This window comes from Hypomesus nipponensis, chromosome 17 (assembly GCF_054491055.1).
Source record: "Hypomesus nipponensis isolate SF chromosome 17, ASM5449105v1, whole genome shotgun sequence".
Taxonomy (NCBI): Eukaryota; Metazoa; Chordata; class Actinopteri; order Osmeriformes; family Osmeridae; genus Hypomesus; species Hypomesus nipponensis.
Genome location: NC_140377.1, coordinates 21315001 through 21331898, shown reverse-complemented (window position 1 = coordinate 21331898; position 16898 = coordinate 21315001). Strand labels below are relative to the sequence as shown.

The following is a 16898-nucleotide window of genomic DNA, read 5'->3' as shown; positions in this document are numbered from 1 at the left end:
ACAGGCTTCTTGACTTCTTTCATTGCATAATTCTGGTTTTATTAGACATTTGACAATCATTGGGTGAGTCACCAACTGCAAATGCAGAAACAGTGTGGGTAACAGCTGAAAATATACGAGTCATGCATTACGACGATGCTGAAGACAAATCGACCCAGAAAGAAGCATTCTCCATACGTACTTTAATACAAATCTGTGTGAGGAAAATAATCGGTTGACACCTAAGCACTATTTCCAAGTCGCAAGCATAAGAGATGCCATACCTACAGTGTATGGTCCCTAGCCTGTTAGCTAGCTATAATGTAAATGACATCACAAGGTTGACACGGAGGTCGCAACCAGTAACATTACTGCAGGTAGCAGCGCTTCGATCACAAATCACCTCTCCTCGGTCTACGGTTGCTCTGGCTGGTGCTGTGCCTCTCTAGCTCCTCCGCCGCCCTTTGGGCGACATCACTTCCTGCGGCGGGCCTACTTCCTGTCCAGCTTGCTCATCATCTTCTTGACGTCAATGGGGGCGGAGGCGGCGGCGGCGGCAGCCTTGTCCGCCTGCTCCTGCTGCCAGAGCAGGATGGGGCTCACGCCGGGGTCACGGTTACGGGCGTTGTTCTCCAGCTGGGCATCACTGGGGGGAGGAGAGGGGCAGAGGGGGCGGGGAGGGGGAGAGGGGGAAGGGGGGGATGGAGAGAAGGGGGGGGAGTAGAGAGAGGGGGGGAGAGAGAGGTGGGGGGATGGAGAGGGGGGGGGCAGGGAGAGAGAGGGGTTGGAGAGGGGTGGGATGGAGAGAAGAGGGAGGGGGCGGGGAGAGAGAGGTGGGGGGCAGGAGAGGGGGGAGGGGGGAGAGAGAGGGGGGGAGATGAGAGGGGGGGATGGAGAGAAGGGGGGGGGGGTAGAGAGGGGGGAGGAGGAGGAGAGAGGGGGGGGGTGGAGGGGGGAGAGAGAGGGGGGGAGAGGTGAACTCGATCATCCAACGTGGTCGCACCGTGTCCCGTTTAGAACAGTCATTCAATGATTGACAGCATTGTATATATCCAAGGTTTATGATACAATGTATATGAAACGTTTTCTTTCAGAATGGCACGTACGACATAGGATGTAAGATAAAACCTAATGTCTTGCAACCTCTTACCTGAAGTTGTGAGGCTCAGGGTTCAGCGCCTTCTTCTGCATGTCCTTGTAGACAGGAGACTTGAGGTATCGGTAGAACGTGTCCTGTGGTGGGGGAACAGACCGCATCAGTTCCATTTCGTACCAATTCAGTGAACTGTACCATCCTGACAGTGTAAGCTGATCAGATGCACTTCATAGTTTGGACACTGGGGGGCGATATATACCCAGTACATATAATGTACACAGTATATATACACTGTATTAAAATAATAATGAGGCAACTCCACCCATCTTTTCATTTGGATGTTAAATGCTGGAATGATGATTTCTCTCTCTCTCTCTCAGTCTCTCTCTCTCAGTCTCTCTCTCTCTCTCTCTCTCTCTCAGTCTCTCTCTCTCTCAGTCTCTCTCTCTCTCAGTCTCTCTCTCTCTCAGTCTCTCTCTCTCAGTCTCTCTCTCTCAGTCTCTCTCTCTCCCTCCCCCTCAGACCCTCTCACCTTCTTCATGAGCAGGAATATGTGCGTCTGTGCTGCGTCCAGGACGTAGCGATGAGGACAGTCCAGACCCTTGACGGTCAGACCCATGGTGCGCCCGTCAATGTTGATCCAGCGGGGAGCACCAGGCTTCAGGAAGGTGCTGCACACACACACGTACACACACACAACTATTTTACGTCATGAACGCCTACTGAGTTTAAAGTAGTGTCTGAGAAGAGTGTCTTTTTCACAAAATAATTGACACAACTGTACACAGGCACACACACACACACACACACGTTCAGGAACACTCTAACTCGACTCACTTGAAGGTCTTCTCAGCATTTTCCTTCATGGACGATGCCGGGCCCCATTTCATCTCCTCCGCCGCTTCCCAGAATGCAATGTTCTCCCCTGCAAGCGCACGCACACACAACAACAACAAAGAAACACACTAAATGAGCTACTCTCGTGACCTTGCGCTGCTCAAACTCCCGGTCCTCCTGCCCGCAGATCCGACCGCGGCCCCACTGACCGCTGAACTCCTTCTTCAGGAACACCTTGAACTCGGCTCGCCCTCGCGGGTCGCTCACGAGCTCGAAGAAGCTGAAGGACCAGCGCTCCACCCGCATGCTGGTGGGGATCTCCACCCTGCAGAGAGAGCACAAGGGACCACGTCAACATCCACCCTGCAGAGAGAGCACAAGGGACCACGTCAACATCCACCCTGCAGAGAGAGCACGTGGACCACGTCAACGTCCAGCCCTCTCGGTACACGCCGGTTCTCCTCGGGAGTTTTTCCCTTTCTCGAGGGCTCAGGTTGGTTTGGGGGCAGTCCTATGGGCGTACGTGAGGGGCAGTCCTATGGGCGTACGTGAGGGGCAGTCCTATGGGCGTACGTGAGGGGCAGTCCTATGGGCGTACGTGAGGGGCAGTCCTACGGGCGTACGTGAGGGGCAGTCCTATGGGCGTACGTGAGGGGCAGTCCTATGGGCGTACGTGAGGGGCAGTCCTATGGGCGTACGTGAGGGGCAGTCCTATGGGCGTACGTGAGGGGCAGTCCTATGGGCGTACGTGAGGGGCAGTCCTATGGGCGTACGTGAGGGGCAGTCCTATGGGCGTACGTGAGGGGCAGTCCTATGGGCGTACGTGAGGGGCAGTCCTACGGGCGTATGTGAGGGGCAGTCCTACGGGCGTACGTGAGGGGCAGTCCTACGGGCGTACGTGAGGGGCAGTCCTACGGGCGTACGTGAGGGGCAGTCCTACGGGCGTACGTGAGGGGCAGTCCTACGGGCGTACGTGAGGGGCAGTCCTACGGGCGTACGTGAGGGGCAGTCCTATGGGCGTACGTGAGGGGCAGTCCTATGGGCGTACGTGAGGGGCAGTCCTATGGGCGTACGTGAAACCCTCTGTGACGTTGCTTGTGAAGAGGGCTGAACGAATGAATATGATTGATTTTAGATCCTCATTCTCGCTCAGTTCTGGTGTCTCATTGGACAGGAACTTGGCCCAATCCTGTCTGATCTGACCTGTCTGAGCAAGGAGGAACAGCTCATACTGTACTACTTCATTATAATGCTAGAATACATCGTAAAGTACACATTATACTTATAATACATCCTTCCGTTAACCAAAGTCTAGGTTCACGAATATATTTCAGGTTGAGGAAATTGCAAATGAGGTTTGTTTTCCAACTGAAGCCACGTTTTCTGGACACGTGGTTACGGTTGCCGGTTCTGACTGACGGAGGGGGAAGGTAAGAGTGGAGGAGGAAGGTAAGAGTGGAGGAGGAAGGTGAGAGTGGAGGAGGAAGGTGAGAGTGGAGGAGGAAGTTAAGAGTGGAGGGCTCACGTTCGCAGGTTGAGTTGCCAGTACATGTCGTGGTCCGTTTGCCAGGGGTTGCTAGGGAGACAGGGTGCCAGGAAGGGGTCGTGGTTCTTGTAGGTGGTCACGTACTTCACCAGGCTACGGAGACACCAAAGGGACAAAACTCTGCTGTACTGGAGTTTTTAAGTCAAAAGCACCAAGAATATCCCACAGTGTGTTCCCAGCGCATTCATAACAGAGACCCATTAAAGCATATTCCTCCACAAAAAGAACCACAAAGATGTCTGCAGAGGTCCTCCACAGGAATGAGACTAAGGCCTCAATTCGAAACGGGACTCGCAGTTCCACGCACTCTGATCCCAAAAGAAGCGATGATGAGATGTGTTTATGTTCATCTTTGACATCATTATCATAACAGCCACACATCAAAGAGGCACTCACGCTCCGAGGGACACCGATGATTTGACCTTTGACCTCATGATGGCTTGTTGAAGGAATATGTTCTAAATGTAAGAGAGAGAGAGAGGGGTTGTTATGTACGAAGCTAACTTAAAGAAAGGGACTTGACTAATTAGGGAAATATTAGCAAACATCACAAACAGTTTACAAATATGACTTACAACTCTTCGGTAGTGATCGTAAGTGAAGTTCTGTAAAGCAAAGAACAAAACATGTGATCGTGTTCTGGCACGTTCTCCACGCAGTCTATTATCTGCTCTATCCAGGGCGACAACACAGCTACAGTACACCACACAGGAGGACCTGCACGGAGCAGTACACAGACGCTCAAATCAGACGCACTGCATCTGACAGCACTGTTACTACGCAAGCAGACAGAACACGAGCAGGGAGATCTGAAAACAGCACAGGTGATATGTGTGTGTGCGTTAGGTGGAAGAGAGTAGCTGGTGTGTGTGTGTGTGTGTGTGTGTGTGTGATGTGAGGTAGTGATGTAGACAGGTTAAGAGGGTATGAGGCATTGAGAGAGGAGACAGACAGGTACAACTGGATGGAAAGAGAGGGGTGTGTGTATGTGTGAGTGTGTGTCTGTGTGTGTGTGTGTGGTACACCTGTCTCCTCTTGAAAGCACACTGAGATTGCAAAGTATCTGGAAAAAGAAAGGAAGAACAACATGGGTGGAAGACAGAGTGAGAGAGCACAGACCATGTGACACAAGATGAGAGGTGACATCCTAACCCAGGAGCTTTTCGTCACTGCACCGGCAGGCTGAACGTCACCGTTTCAGCTTCAACTGACAGAGATGGTCAGTTAAAGCTGAAACAGCCAGCCAGCTCTGAGACAGCCTCCACACTAAGCCCCAGTAATGGTCTTACAGCCTCTAGAACAGCAAGTGGGCCTGCCCTTACAGACCGCTGACACCCCCCCACCCCAACCTCCCCCCCCCCCCAACCTCCCCCCACCCAGTGCGGTCCCATCCACCCACGACCCAGAAATCCTCCCTCACAGACACAGAAACCCAACGGCGGTCGTTCTGCTTGTGACAAGTCGTCCTCCTCCCTGATCTAACGTCTCCGCCCGGGGGCCCGGGCCTGGCTCCGCTCACCTGTTACCTCGTCAGCGTTGGGGTCGATGAGGCGGTTCACGCCGTAGTCCATAGCGCTGTGAGTCCGAGCCTGGGAACCGGGAGACACGAGGCTTATGAGAGATCTGTTTAGTCTGCTCAACGCCACACTTGTCATGGATATCTGTATAATATCCCTAACTCTAGACTCCTTCGTGGATGTCTGTTTAGTCTGCACAACTCTAGACTATTTTCGTGGTAAATTACTGTTCTTACCGGTGGCCTCTGCACTATCCAGTAGGCCCTCTCTTGGCAGTCTAAGACCACACGATCAGGCTTCTTCCTCTCCTTCGCAGCTCTGAATCACACACAAAGACAAGGGGGATGACAGAAAATGAGACATATCCGAAGACAGGCGAGACAAAGGAGATCTGAAAGAGGACCAGGAGCGTGTGTGTGTGTGTGTGTGTGTGTGTGTGTGTGTGTGTGTGTGTGTGTGTGTGGCGGTATCCGCCCCCGCTGCAGCTCCCCAGGTCAGAGGAGCAAGTCTAGGAATGGTAAAACGTTCAGCCACAATACGGCCGTGTTGTTTGTCGTTTGGAGAACAGCCAGGCACATACTTGTACTGTTCTGTAGCCTGCATCACAATGAAGTCCCACTTGTTGTTCATCCAATTGTGGAGGTGGTTGTAGTGCTCCTGTTGGAGGAAAGACCAGCGTTGTTCTCGGTCTGTTGTACCGTGCATGGCTTGTCTGTGACACGACCCCAGTCATAACTTAACTCTAAAGTACATTTACACATTGAGTCTTTTTTTTTTTTTTTTACATGCCTTTCTTTTCAAGTACAAGCCTGTCTTGAGCTATCTGGTCTTATGTGTCAAATGTTTCATGTAGAAGCTATAGCCGAGGACTTTGGGAGAACACACCTACCTGCTCATACGGCTCCAGCATGCCCTTCTTCCGGATGTTTCTCTTGGCCAAGTAAATGGCTTTGGGTAGAAGAGGAAAAGGTCACAGATTATTACCCAAAGTCAACAAACTCGAGATGGGTTTGATTCGTCTTCACGATGAAACCTGAATTTACCGTAGTCAGTGTCTTCTGCGGGCCATTTCTGCGAAGGCCAGAAATATGGAGTCTGGGGAATTGACCAGGGTGCAGATCATCAGTCATCATTGCCTCTCACTGACGTGACAGCAGTTAGAGAAGGCCGTTCCTTGTATTGGTCATGGTGTTCACTTAAATCTACAAAGGGTCTCAATGGGTACACACTGTGCAGACCGGTTATAACATCAAATGTCGCAGGCCAACAAACTCCCTTTCATGTCACAAGTGAGCAGACTTTCCATTCACCACAACTACACACCAGCCCAATGTGTCTTGGTAATGGGACCATAATTACTCTGCTACCGTTAGAGGACAGGTTCTGTTTTGATCCCAGGCATGACTAACCGATCCCGACCTGCCAGAGCAGGCAGGCGTGTGCGTCAGAGAGGATCACCTGGAAGCGGTAGAGGGTGGCGTCGGGGCAAAGCACCAACTTCTTGTGGTTCTGCAGGGGGTAGACGTAACCGTAGGCCACCAGCATGGTGCCAAAAGCCTGGGCCTCTGTCAGTGATGTGGAGAAGGGGGCGTGGCCAGGAGAAGGGTTAGGCAGGAGGAGGTGAGGGCAGTGTGTACACGGATATGAAGACACCGGCGGATGTCAATTGTTCACAGCACTGCTATCACCAACCTCTACATGTACTAACATTATCATGAAAGGTGGTTTTACCTTCGGTGGAAACCTTCATCTTGTTGACAATCCAAGCCAAAACATCCTGACCTGTACAAGCAAACGCATGTGTTGAACTACATGTCTTGTCAGATAGGATCTTAAGGCCTCTACATCGTGTTATTGCAGTTAGTAGCTGTTATATTATTTGGTCAAATGTTGATACTAGTGGGTGTATTTTGTATTTTTGTATTTTTTCTAAATCACGAGTATTGGCTACAAGTGTAGCAGAAACAGGACGTTCCTTGATGACAGCTTCCTGTCTCCCAACACAGGCCGAACTGAAGAGACCAGCCCCAGAGACCAGCCCCATAAAGAGCTTGATCCCTCCCCCGGTCTTAACACCGATTAGGAGGCAACTTTGGTGCACAAAGCACAGCCAAGATCTCATCCAATTGACAGCTGCCTTATATAGGCTCTGTCAGAGGCTTACCCCAGCCTCCCCCCACTCCCGCCAAACGGCAGCTCTATATAGCACAATCACATGTTCCCTTAGGGCCGTAGACAAGGGGGGTTTGGGAGGAATTCAAACCACCTCCTCCCCCGCCAAAAGTCTAGTATTTTTCCTCATGATTAAATACAAAATGAAGGGAAAACTGCAAAAAGGTCCACTTATATAAGACCCCCAATATATATAAGACCCCTCCCCCCCTTCCATTAGGCTGCCTACAAGGCTGTCACTTCCTTTCAACAAGGACACTTCTTCTTCTTCTCTTTCAAGACAATGCGTAGTCCTGACTTGCGAGAGGGCAATGTCCCTCGTGTTAGTTGGAAGTTCCTTTAAGAGTTCCTCTGACATACTGTGGGGAAGTGTTTTGGTTTGGGGTGACCATATTCTGGCTTTCATAAAAAGAGGACATCTTTAAAATAGGAGGTACGGTCACCCTACCTTACATACAAACGTGGTGTCTGTGACGTGTCTTACCGGTGATGACATGTGGGATGGTGGTGACGTTGAGCTTCTGTTCTGTTCCCTTCACCCCAGTCTTAGGATCCTGCATCTCCACCACAAAGGCCTCTACCTGCACACGGCAGCACAAAGAACCACGACTCTGTGACAATACGTCAAATAATATTTGAATTTGCTTCACCCAAGACGGCAACATTTTCTTCGTAGTAGAATCGTGGGCCACATTCTGTAGTATCGATACACGACGAAAGAATCCCCAGTGAGTGTGTATTCAGGATGACAGTAGTGACGAACGATCAGATTCAAGCACAGATGTTCCTGGGTGATTATCATCTGTTAGTGCAACTGATTTGGATTCCATCACAGGGATTGTGACTGTGGCTCTGTGCTGCATGAGGTTACTGCTTGCTTGGACAGTGAAATTGGTTTGATTCAAGTACCTTGACTCACCAGGACGTGCATTGGTTTCAGTGTTACCTGAAAGTTTTACTGTTTCAGAACTTTCAGCTTTGCTTTCTAAATAACAGAAGCAACATTTCTGACAGAACAATGCTAAAGCCCTGGTTCTCTTCCTGGTTTAAGGTCACAGAGTGACATGATTGGTAAATGAACTCTGCCTTTTGCGATGTGGGATGGGCTTAAGAGCATCAGGCTGAGGCAAATCTAATTGGCTTAAAAGGTCAGATCTGGGTATTAGATTAGAGCTCTCTGAAGTCCCTGTTGGCAAGAAACAAACTGAAATATACAGTTGTTAAAACTATCTTTTTGTTGTGGTGGTGTTGGGTTATGTCAACATATCTGTCAGGATATGACATCAGATGAAAGAGTTATGATCATCCTCCACCTTTCTGTTTTTTTAAGTAATATAAATTGCTGTTTCTTGGAAAAGGCTATTTAACTGAAATAAAACAAAAGTCTTCTAGTATTATTTTGTAAGCTAATTCTACAATTAAATACATAAGCTACATATTCACAAAGGTATTGAGCAGCTCTCTGACTGCAAACCTGACATCAATCCAACCCGCCAAATCCTACTGAATGATTATGTTAAACTGAAATTTTGTTAAAATGTGCTTACTAAAATAATATGGTGTAAACTAGTCCTGACATTATTCAGATAAAATATGTCAAACTGAAATGTATCTAAAATGATTTGGTTGTTAAACCAAATGATTCATAACGTTCTACTGGTAAGATTAGGCTACTTACCTTTTTGAGGCATGCCATACGTGGTCGATAATGTTGACCATGGTCTCGGATTGTTTGTTTGTTTATTGTCATGTTTGCGGTTGGTCTAGGTCAAATACAACCCAAACGACTTGCAGATGTGATATATTCCAATTTCTACACTCACTTATCCGAGTGCAGTGCAGCGACCGGTGATTTGCTGTACACTCCGGAGATTGCAAGCGGGGGAGAGGGCAGAAGGATTTGTCACCCAATGACAGCTTATATAAACTGAGGATACAAAACCCGCGGAAATTGAACACGCCTGCCACACCCCAGTTGGTTTTACTCGGTCAAGTCAACCTGCAATTTTCCAAAAGTAGTTTATTGTTAAAACAGTAGCCTATGAGTTTCTCATTTGGATAAATCCATTACAACCCTAATTTGAATAAAGTTGAAATAGACACCCAGTAAGAATCAGACCATTTTAGAAACGTGTAGCCTTACATTTGTGAAGACAAATACCTATATCATATACAAACATAACCGGTAGGCTAATAATAATTCAACATTTTTTGTGTTTTGTTTCAACAATAGTTGGTTCTCATTTGAATGTTTTCTAGACTGGCATCTACTGTACGAAGTCGTCATTACACTGATGTTTAGCATTCTGACCAGATACGGGATGCGTGCTATATTTCAGGGGGGAAAGCATTACATTAGCCTGGACACTCGCTCGAATTTCTAGTCCCATATAATCCGAGTTTTGCCAAAGCAAAATTATCTTGTTAAATTTTGTGATTTTTAGGTGATGGGCCTACTTGCACCAAAGGGGCATCATATAGGCTAGCCTAGCCGGCGGCCCGTGCAGGTGAACAAAGTTGTCCCTCAACCTTAGCAGAGCTGAAGCCATGGCGACCAGAGGCTCAGGACCGGCTGGATCGGTGTGTTCAACCGGCGTCGTGGTGGTTCTGCTGTTAACTAATCCTGGCTTGTCTGCTTAAAAACACTTCCCTATAACACTTCCTACTTGAGTGGCTTTTTCAAGTCATAAAATAAAAGTCACACGGCAGTTGTAAATATATTTGGGTCTTCACAGTGCCTCGTCATCCTGGGTGTAAAGTCGGCCTAAAATTAAACGAAAATCAGGCTATATGACTGATATTCAAATGTACATAGTGACCACGGTATTATTATTGAAGACAGACGGCTTTGGTCACTATTGTTTGAAGCAAGTTGCTTATCTTACTTGCAATGTGTTAATTGGGTGGTTTATGATTTTTCCTATAACAAGAAAATTGGAAGAAAGATTGGTAATCGCATTTCTTATGTCAGTGCGTAGCCTACGTGATAACAGTTCTATTGGACTGACTTTTGGATTAAGATATGAGAATAACTAGCCTACTAAGGTCCCATATGCAATATTTTCCTCATGGCCCGCCCAAACATTTCTTCACATTGTTGAAGCCTGTGCGCGCTCACGTCTCGTAAACGCGCCCCGCCCGCCTGCGCTCCGGAGCGAGCCCAAATCCTCCCTACTGTATCGATGAAGTTGTTTCAAAGATGGCGGATTTCCTGCCGTCCCGGTCCGTTTTATCTGTATGTTTTCCTAACTGTCTCCTTACAAACAGTGAGGCAGAGCAGGTGAGGAAATCTAAAGAGATTGATAAATGTCTCAGTCGGGATAAGACGTATGTAAAACGGCTAGTGAAGATTTTGCTACTCGGAGCGGGCGAGAGCGGCAAGTCTACTTTCCTCAAGCAGATGCGCATCATCCATGGGCAAGACTTCGATCAGAGGGCCAAAGAAGAGTTCAAAGGCACAATTTTTAGCAATGTATTAAAAGGTAAGTTTGGATCAAGCGGTTGTCGTGCTGTTCTTAACTGCTCTGGCGAGTTGGGCGCTTCTTTGGATTTATTTGGAGGGTTTAAACTGGGTGGGAAGTAGCATGCTAGCTATGCTAGCCAGTGGTGACTTGTGCCATCTCTTTATTGCCGTGCTAGCTCGGTAGACAGGCGCAAGGATATCGAAGCTAGCACCAGCTAGCTGTTCAGCTAGTTTCTCGTTACTACTAGCTGGCTGGCTAGCACAGTACCAGAGAGCGCACACAAAGCTACAAGAAACGCCCATGTTGTCTGAAAGTGCTTGTCCACTGTGGGACCGAACAGAGACCTACGTTTCAAAGGACGTTAGATCCTTCACCTACATTATTTACAGTATGATATGCTTTACGACAGAAACAAATTAAACATTAGCGAGAAAGCTAGCTTACAGTTTGGCAGTTTGTTAGCTTGGATAGCTATCTGTAAAAAGTTATCGGTGGCTGATAAGACACAAATCTAGCTTTAACTAGTCTAGTAGTTAAAGTAACTAGTCTGGTGTAATCGTTTTCACATGCGAATGATTTACACAAAATAAACGCTAGCCAGCTGGTATTTATTGCTACCTCGAAGGCTTGGCCAGCAATTAATGTGATAATGTTGTTCACTGTCGTCATCTTGCTAGACAGCATGGCCTGTATTATGACAAGAGTTCACGGATGGTTTAGCAAGCACAGTTAGCGATGATGTGTTTCAGATCAAGTGTTATGGATTCCCATTGCCTAACAATCACATTAGACATTTGTCTGCTTTTGTGTAACAAATAATCAGTGTTGAGGGGGTTGCAGCATGCAATGGGTTTGACAATCATACGATATGTGGTCGGATTATGTAGTGTGCAGATTGAGTTGAACATTCAGTTTGATGGACTTCAGCCATTACTTCTCTCAGTGACACGGAGACCCGTGTTCAGGGGTCACCTAAAGGCTCAGGGCAGTGTGAAGTAAGTGTTTTAGACTGGGCGAAATGTTCTATGATCTGCCGAAAATGTTTGAGTAAGATAGCACCTGTTATGGCAACAAAGGCATTGCGTTCTCTGCCACAAAAAAGAACCGTCTTTTGTTTAACATGTGGAATGACACGTGGTTTCTATCAGCTCCTACTTGTGTGTAGTTTGTGCCACTGGACGCTAATCTTGAATTTAAAGAACACATCACATGTCAGTGAAACCCAGTCATGATCCAACCCATCACTGGACACAGCAGTATTTCCCCCAGAATCCAAACGTTTCAGCGAGGCTGAATCACACGGGGGTATTTTTAACTTCATGTAGGGGTTAAGGGGGGTTTCCCCTAATGTGCTGTCACTGTTGCTAAGGAAACCATATAACAGAGTGAGGTGGAAATGGGGACTTACATCATCACTGAGCGGCACAAGATCCCCCCAATCGAAAGCATTGTTCTGCAAGAGAGGTGGAGCCCGAATAGAAACACTTATCTCATGACCCAACAGACAGGAAATGTGAACTAAGGTGCATGGAGGGATGGGTTGGATGCAGCTATGTTGTCTGGAGGGGTCACGGCTGACACATGAGACCAACTCAAAGGTCAAGATCAAGCCTTGACCATTCAGGGAGGGGGGGAGATACAGAGAGAGGGGGGGGGGGAGAGAGACAGACAGAGGGGGAGAGAGAGAGGAGTGAGTGAGAGAGAGTGAGAGAGAGTGAGAGAGAGTGAGAGAGAGTGAGAGAGAGTGAGAGAGAGAGAGAGAGAGAAAGGGAGGGAGAGAAAAAGAAAGAGACAGGAAGAGAGGGAGGGAGAGAACAGAGGAGGAGAGAGGGAGGAAGACACAGAAAGGAGAGGGGGAGAGAGAGACAGAGAGAGGGAGAAAGCAGAGTTTTGGCGGCTGCTGGACATATGGGGAGGATAAGAAGCCCTCAGTGGATTTTACTGCCATAGTTCCCGTGACCTCTTTCGATCGATCGGTGTCCCAACGCTCAGGGTGCTGTTCAACAAACGCCACTGTTGGCTCACTTAGCCCCTATTGTCTCCTGCAGTCTTGAGCCTGTGTGACCCGTACAGGCGCAGCGTTGTCGAGGGAGACAGACTGGTCTGTCCCGGCCCCCACCGGAACTCGTCTCCAGAGAATACTCAACATTCTCGTTCTTACCCCTCCCACCCTGCCTTGTTATGTTAATGTCCCGTCCCGAAGCTTCCCGGAGACTCATTTGAATTCCGCAGGAACTGCCCTGTTTTTCCCGGCACGGCCGCTCGTCTTCCGACGCGGCGTCCCTGTCGAGGGGCGTTGGCCGCGCCGTGCGAGGAGGGACAGTGGCGGTGACACCGGCACGCTTGTCTAGGAGGGGGGAGGGGGGTTGTCGACTCTGGGGAGAAACTGGAGTAGCTGTACTTCCTCTCGTGGCAAAGTCATTGTTGTAGGTGGGTGGAGATGAGGGAAAAAACCTCCCTCCGTTTACATTTAGTAGACGCTCTTATCCAGAGCGACTTACAGTAAGTACAGGGACATTCCCCCCGAGGCAAGTAGGGTGAAGTAGGGTCCTTGCCCAAGGACACATCTTTTTGGCACGGCAGGGAATCGATCCGGTAACCTTCTGATTACTAGCCCGACTCCCTCACAGCTCAGCCACCCGACTTTTGTTTGTGAGAAGTGTGGAATGGTTACTCTGCGTCAAACTGCCAAGGGAACTGCAGGTCGTTTCATGGTGTCAGTATTGGTTAGCTTGTTGCGCATGTTCATCAATGTGTACATTAGATTGTGAGATAATGACCAAAGTCTGCATGGTTAACACAGGGATTTAGATGGTGTTGTGAGGATGTGAAACTCTGTTTGTCCTATCCACTTTCCCCTGGTGCATCTTGCTTACACCATCCTGGGCGTCTTGCCTGCCCGTGTCCCCTACAGACAGTCTAGAGACACAGACATTTTACATTTACATTACATTTAGTCATTTAGCAGACACTCTTATCCAGAGCGACTTACAGTAAGTACAGGGACATTCCCCCCGAGGCAAGTAGGTTAAAGTGCCTTGCCCAAGGACACAATGTAATTTGGCACGGCCGGGAATCGAACTGGCTACCTTCAGATTACTAGCCCGATTCCCTAACTGCTCAGCCACCTGACACCTCTGCTTGTCCCCTACATGCAGCCCAGAGACACAGACCCCCCTCTGCTTGTCCCCTACATACAGCCCAGAGACACAGACCCCCCTGTGCTTGTCCCCTACAGACAGCCCAGAGACACAGACCCCCCTCTGCTTGTCCCCTACAGACAGCCCAGAGACACAGACCCCCCTCTGCTTGTCCCCTACAGACAGCCCAGAGACACAGACCCCTGTGCTTGTCCCCTACAGACAGCCCAGAGACACAGACCCCCCTCTGCTTGTCCCCTACAGACAGCCCAGAGACACAGACCCCCCTCTGCTTGTCCCCTACAGACAGCCCAGAGACACAGACCCCCCTCTGCTTGTCCCCTACAGACAGCCCAGCGACACAGACCCCTGTGCTTGTCCCCTACAGACAGCCCAGAGACACAGACCCCTCTGCTTGTCCCCTACAGACAGCCCAGAGACACAGACCCCCCTCTGCTTGTCCCCTACAGACAGCCCAGCGACACAGACCCCTATGCTTGTCACCTCGTAGCACAGCGCTCTTTCAAAGAGTTTGACAGCTACGGTCACCACCGACACACGGTAGTCTAACTGTCAGTTGAAAGCATTTAGCTTGTCCCTGGGGTGGACTAGCTAGCACTGCAGTCGCCGGCTAGCCTGTGTGAGACCCAGGCCCCTGGTGCTGGGAGTGAGGTGTGTTCCCCCTGGCCCCTGGTGCTGGGGGAGAGGTGTGTTCCCCCTGGTGCTTCGGGCTGGTGCTGGGGGAGAGGTGTGTTCCCCCTGGTGCTTCGGGCTGGTGCTGGGGGAGAGGTGTGTTCCCCCCTGGCCCCTGGTGCTGGGAGCGAGGTGTGTTCCCCCTGGCCCCTGGTGCTGGGGGAGAGGTGTGTTCCCCCCGGGCCCCTGGTGCTGGGAGCGAGGTGTGTTCCCCCCGGGCCCCTGGTGCTGGGGGAGAGGTGTGTTCCCCCCGGGCCCCTGGTGCTGGGGGAGAGGTGTGTTCCCCCTGGTGCTGGGAGCGAGGTGTGTTCCCCCTGGCCCCTGGTGCTGGGGGAGAGGTGTGTTCCCCCTGGCCCCTGGTGCTGGGGGAGAGGTGTGTTCCCCCTGGCCCCTAAGCTGAGCACTGATCCCCTCCCTGGCTCTGGTGGGATCCAGTAGACCAGTGCCTCAGACACGCATGCATTTTGCATCCTGCTATTGTTTACCCCCCCCTGTCCCACCATGGTCCAGAGTGCCTACATGTTCAGCTGGGACCAAAGAGAGGGAGGGGGTAGAGAGAAAGACAGGGAGATGGAGAAGTAAGAGCAATCCAGCTTCATATTTTGAAGTAACAAAACAGCATCTTGTGAAGAACCTGAGCGATCCGTCCGGTCCAGTGCAGACTGGGGTTTGACCTGACAGGCTGCCACCCCCCCACCCCAGCCGGCCCTCCACACAGCCTGTTCATGCTGCAACCGCACATTGTTCGAGTTGTATTTTCCAGAATATTCCATGACATTTGTGTGCGATAACCAGCTCAGGAGGAGCTGAGGGACCTCGGTAGGTCACGCTGGGTGATGTATAGCGTCAGTGTGGGTCAAAGGTCAAGGCTTGTTTTCACCCCGCAAGGCCACCCGGTTCAGGTGCACCCTGCAGGACCTCACAACAGAAACACTCGCCGTTCCACTTCCTACAACATCCTTCCGGAAGGTGTTGGAGCGCTCGTCTGCTGCTTAAGCAGAGGGGTTTGGATCTCCGGACAGGGACGGTCGCAGTGGGAGCGTGGAGCCTGCTGGTGAGGGTGTGGTGTGTGTGTGATGCTGGCATGCTGGATGGCTAATGGTCCATTAGCACGAGGGCATGTGAGGCGGGGGCTAATGTGGGTCTGCATGCCTGCTATTGATCATGACCTGCAGTCATAGCTCGGTCATTACCACCGGTCACATTGGAAAGGATCGGGGGTGTGGGGGGGTATTGTAACACGTCTGTCTGTGTGTGTGTGTGTGTGTGTGTGTCTCACAAGTCCAGACTCATTCCCCCCCCGTTCCAAAAAAAGGCAGATTCCACTCAACCTCCATTCCTGCCAGGCTTAGGGAACATTCTGGAATGAAGAGACCTGTACGCACAGGAGGGAAGAGTCGAGGGTTCAGTCCAGCAAAACATATGGGTTGCCTCGCATGCCCTTAGCGCGCGTGTGGCTGGCTACTGTCGCCGTACCTCCCCGCATCGACATTTCCCCGGGGGGCGGTGTTGGGTGGCCTCGGTGGTCACATTTCCCCAGCGAGAGGGGTTTCACGTTTCCAATCCGGTCGTTTTCTCTTGTCGGAGCGAGCGGGGAGGGGGTTAACAGTCGCTCGCTCTGGAGAACCGGCGAGGAAGAGAAGCTTCCGGCTTTCGTACGAAGATTCCCTGGCGCGTTCGTCGAATCATCCATCGAGGGGGAAATCATCGAGCTTCGTCGACGTTTTTCAGAAGGCCTCACCTCCGACACAGTGGAGGGCGTTTGGAGGTCCTGGGTCGTCCCCACAGGGGGCGTGCCTCTTCCAGGGTTCGACTCGCCGCTGTCCTGGGTCGTCCCGGAGAGAGGTCGAGCGCCGACGTGGGTCTCCAGTGGGCCCGGCTGAGGCGAGCGACGGCACGCTGCGTGGAGCTCCATGGGTGGTTCTCTTGAGCAGGTCCGACCGCTTATCTCCCCAGAGACGAGGGGCCGGGGCTGGGGCATGCATGGGAGGAGAGGGGGGGGGGGGGGGGCCTGGATGGACCTGTGTTGTGTCAGCTTGGCTAAACACAAGCCTGGAGTGTGTGTGTGTTTACAGTGTCAGTGTTTTGTATCTACTATCTGGTTATCTTGCCTGTAGTTAACTGTGTGTGTGCGTGCGCCAACAGTCAACAAGCATGAATAAATACCATTTATTGGAACAGCAGACGACTATTCTTTTCTACGGCATAATTTAAATCTTGTCCTCTCTGCACACAGAATTTGGGAGGAACAGATTTATTGGAATACTTGTACATCAGAATAATGCTTTTTAAGATTATGATTTTTATTTTTTATATAAATATTTGTATTTTCGGGGCTACGAGTGTAGGGGTGGGCTATACCATGTGACCAGTAGGGGTGGGCTGTTCCATGTGACCAGTAGGGGTGGGCTGTTCCATGTGGGCAGGGCAGGGCTGTTAGACAACCATCTTCCA

General features: G+C 50.4%; 2 protein-coding genes across 2 annotated transcripts in view; one reads left to right on the top strand and one right to left on the bottom strand.

The window, feature by feature from the left end:
• Positions 1–30: 30 nt before the first annotated feature.
• rgs9a (regulator of G protein signaling 9a) lies at positions 31–10189 on the bottom strand. The gene is made up of 17 exons (XM_084677957.1): positions 8826–10189; positions 7632–7728; positions 6707–6757; positions 6434–6540; positions 6019–6070; positions 5865–5923; positions 5556–5632; positions 5212–5293; positions 4985–5047; positions 4034–4063; positions 3855–3916; positions 3438–3551; positions 2122–2237; positions 1913–2000; positions 1608–1746; positions 1130–1212; positions 31–625 (listed from the first exon to the last, which is right to left on the bottom strand). Exons 1-17 carry the CDS (start codon positions 8895–8897, stop codon positions 472–474), a joined length of 1446 nt encoding a protein of 481 aa, XP_084534083.1. The 5' UTR covers positions 8898–10189; the 3' UTR covers positions 31–471.
• A 77-nt stretch (positions 10190–10266) lies between these two features.
• The window catches only part of gna13b (guanine nucleotide binding protein (G protein), alpha 13b), a 17988-nt gene continuing 11356 nt past the window's right edge, over positions 10267–16898 (top strand). The window contains exon 1 of the mRNA XM_084677958.1: positions 10267–10629. Within this exon, the coding sequence (XP_084534084.1) occupies positions 10347–10629 (283 nt within the window). The 5' untranslated portion in view covers positions 10267–10346. The remainder of the gene's footprint in view (positions 10630–16898) is intronic.

What these genes read in the sequence shown, in the direction of transcription:
- rgs9a (XM_084677957.1), bottom strand. Translation starts at nt 8,897, where the DNA reads ATGACAATAAACAAACAAACAATCCGAGACCATGGTCAACATTATCGA. An exon ending in TCGACCCCAACGCTGACGAG is followed by an intron (nt 4,064 to 4,984) that starts GTAACAGGTGAG and finishes TTTGCTTTACAG; the next exon opens with AACTTCACTTACGATCACTA. An exon ending in ACGATCACTACCGAAGAGTT is followed by an intron (nt 3,917 to 4,033) that starts GTAAGTCATATT and finishes TCTTACATTTAG; the next exon opens with AACATATTCCTTCAACAAGC.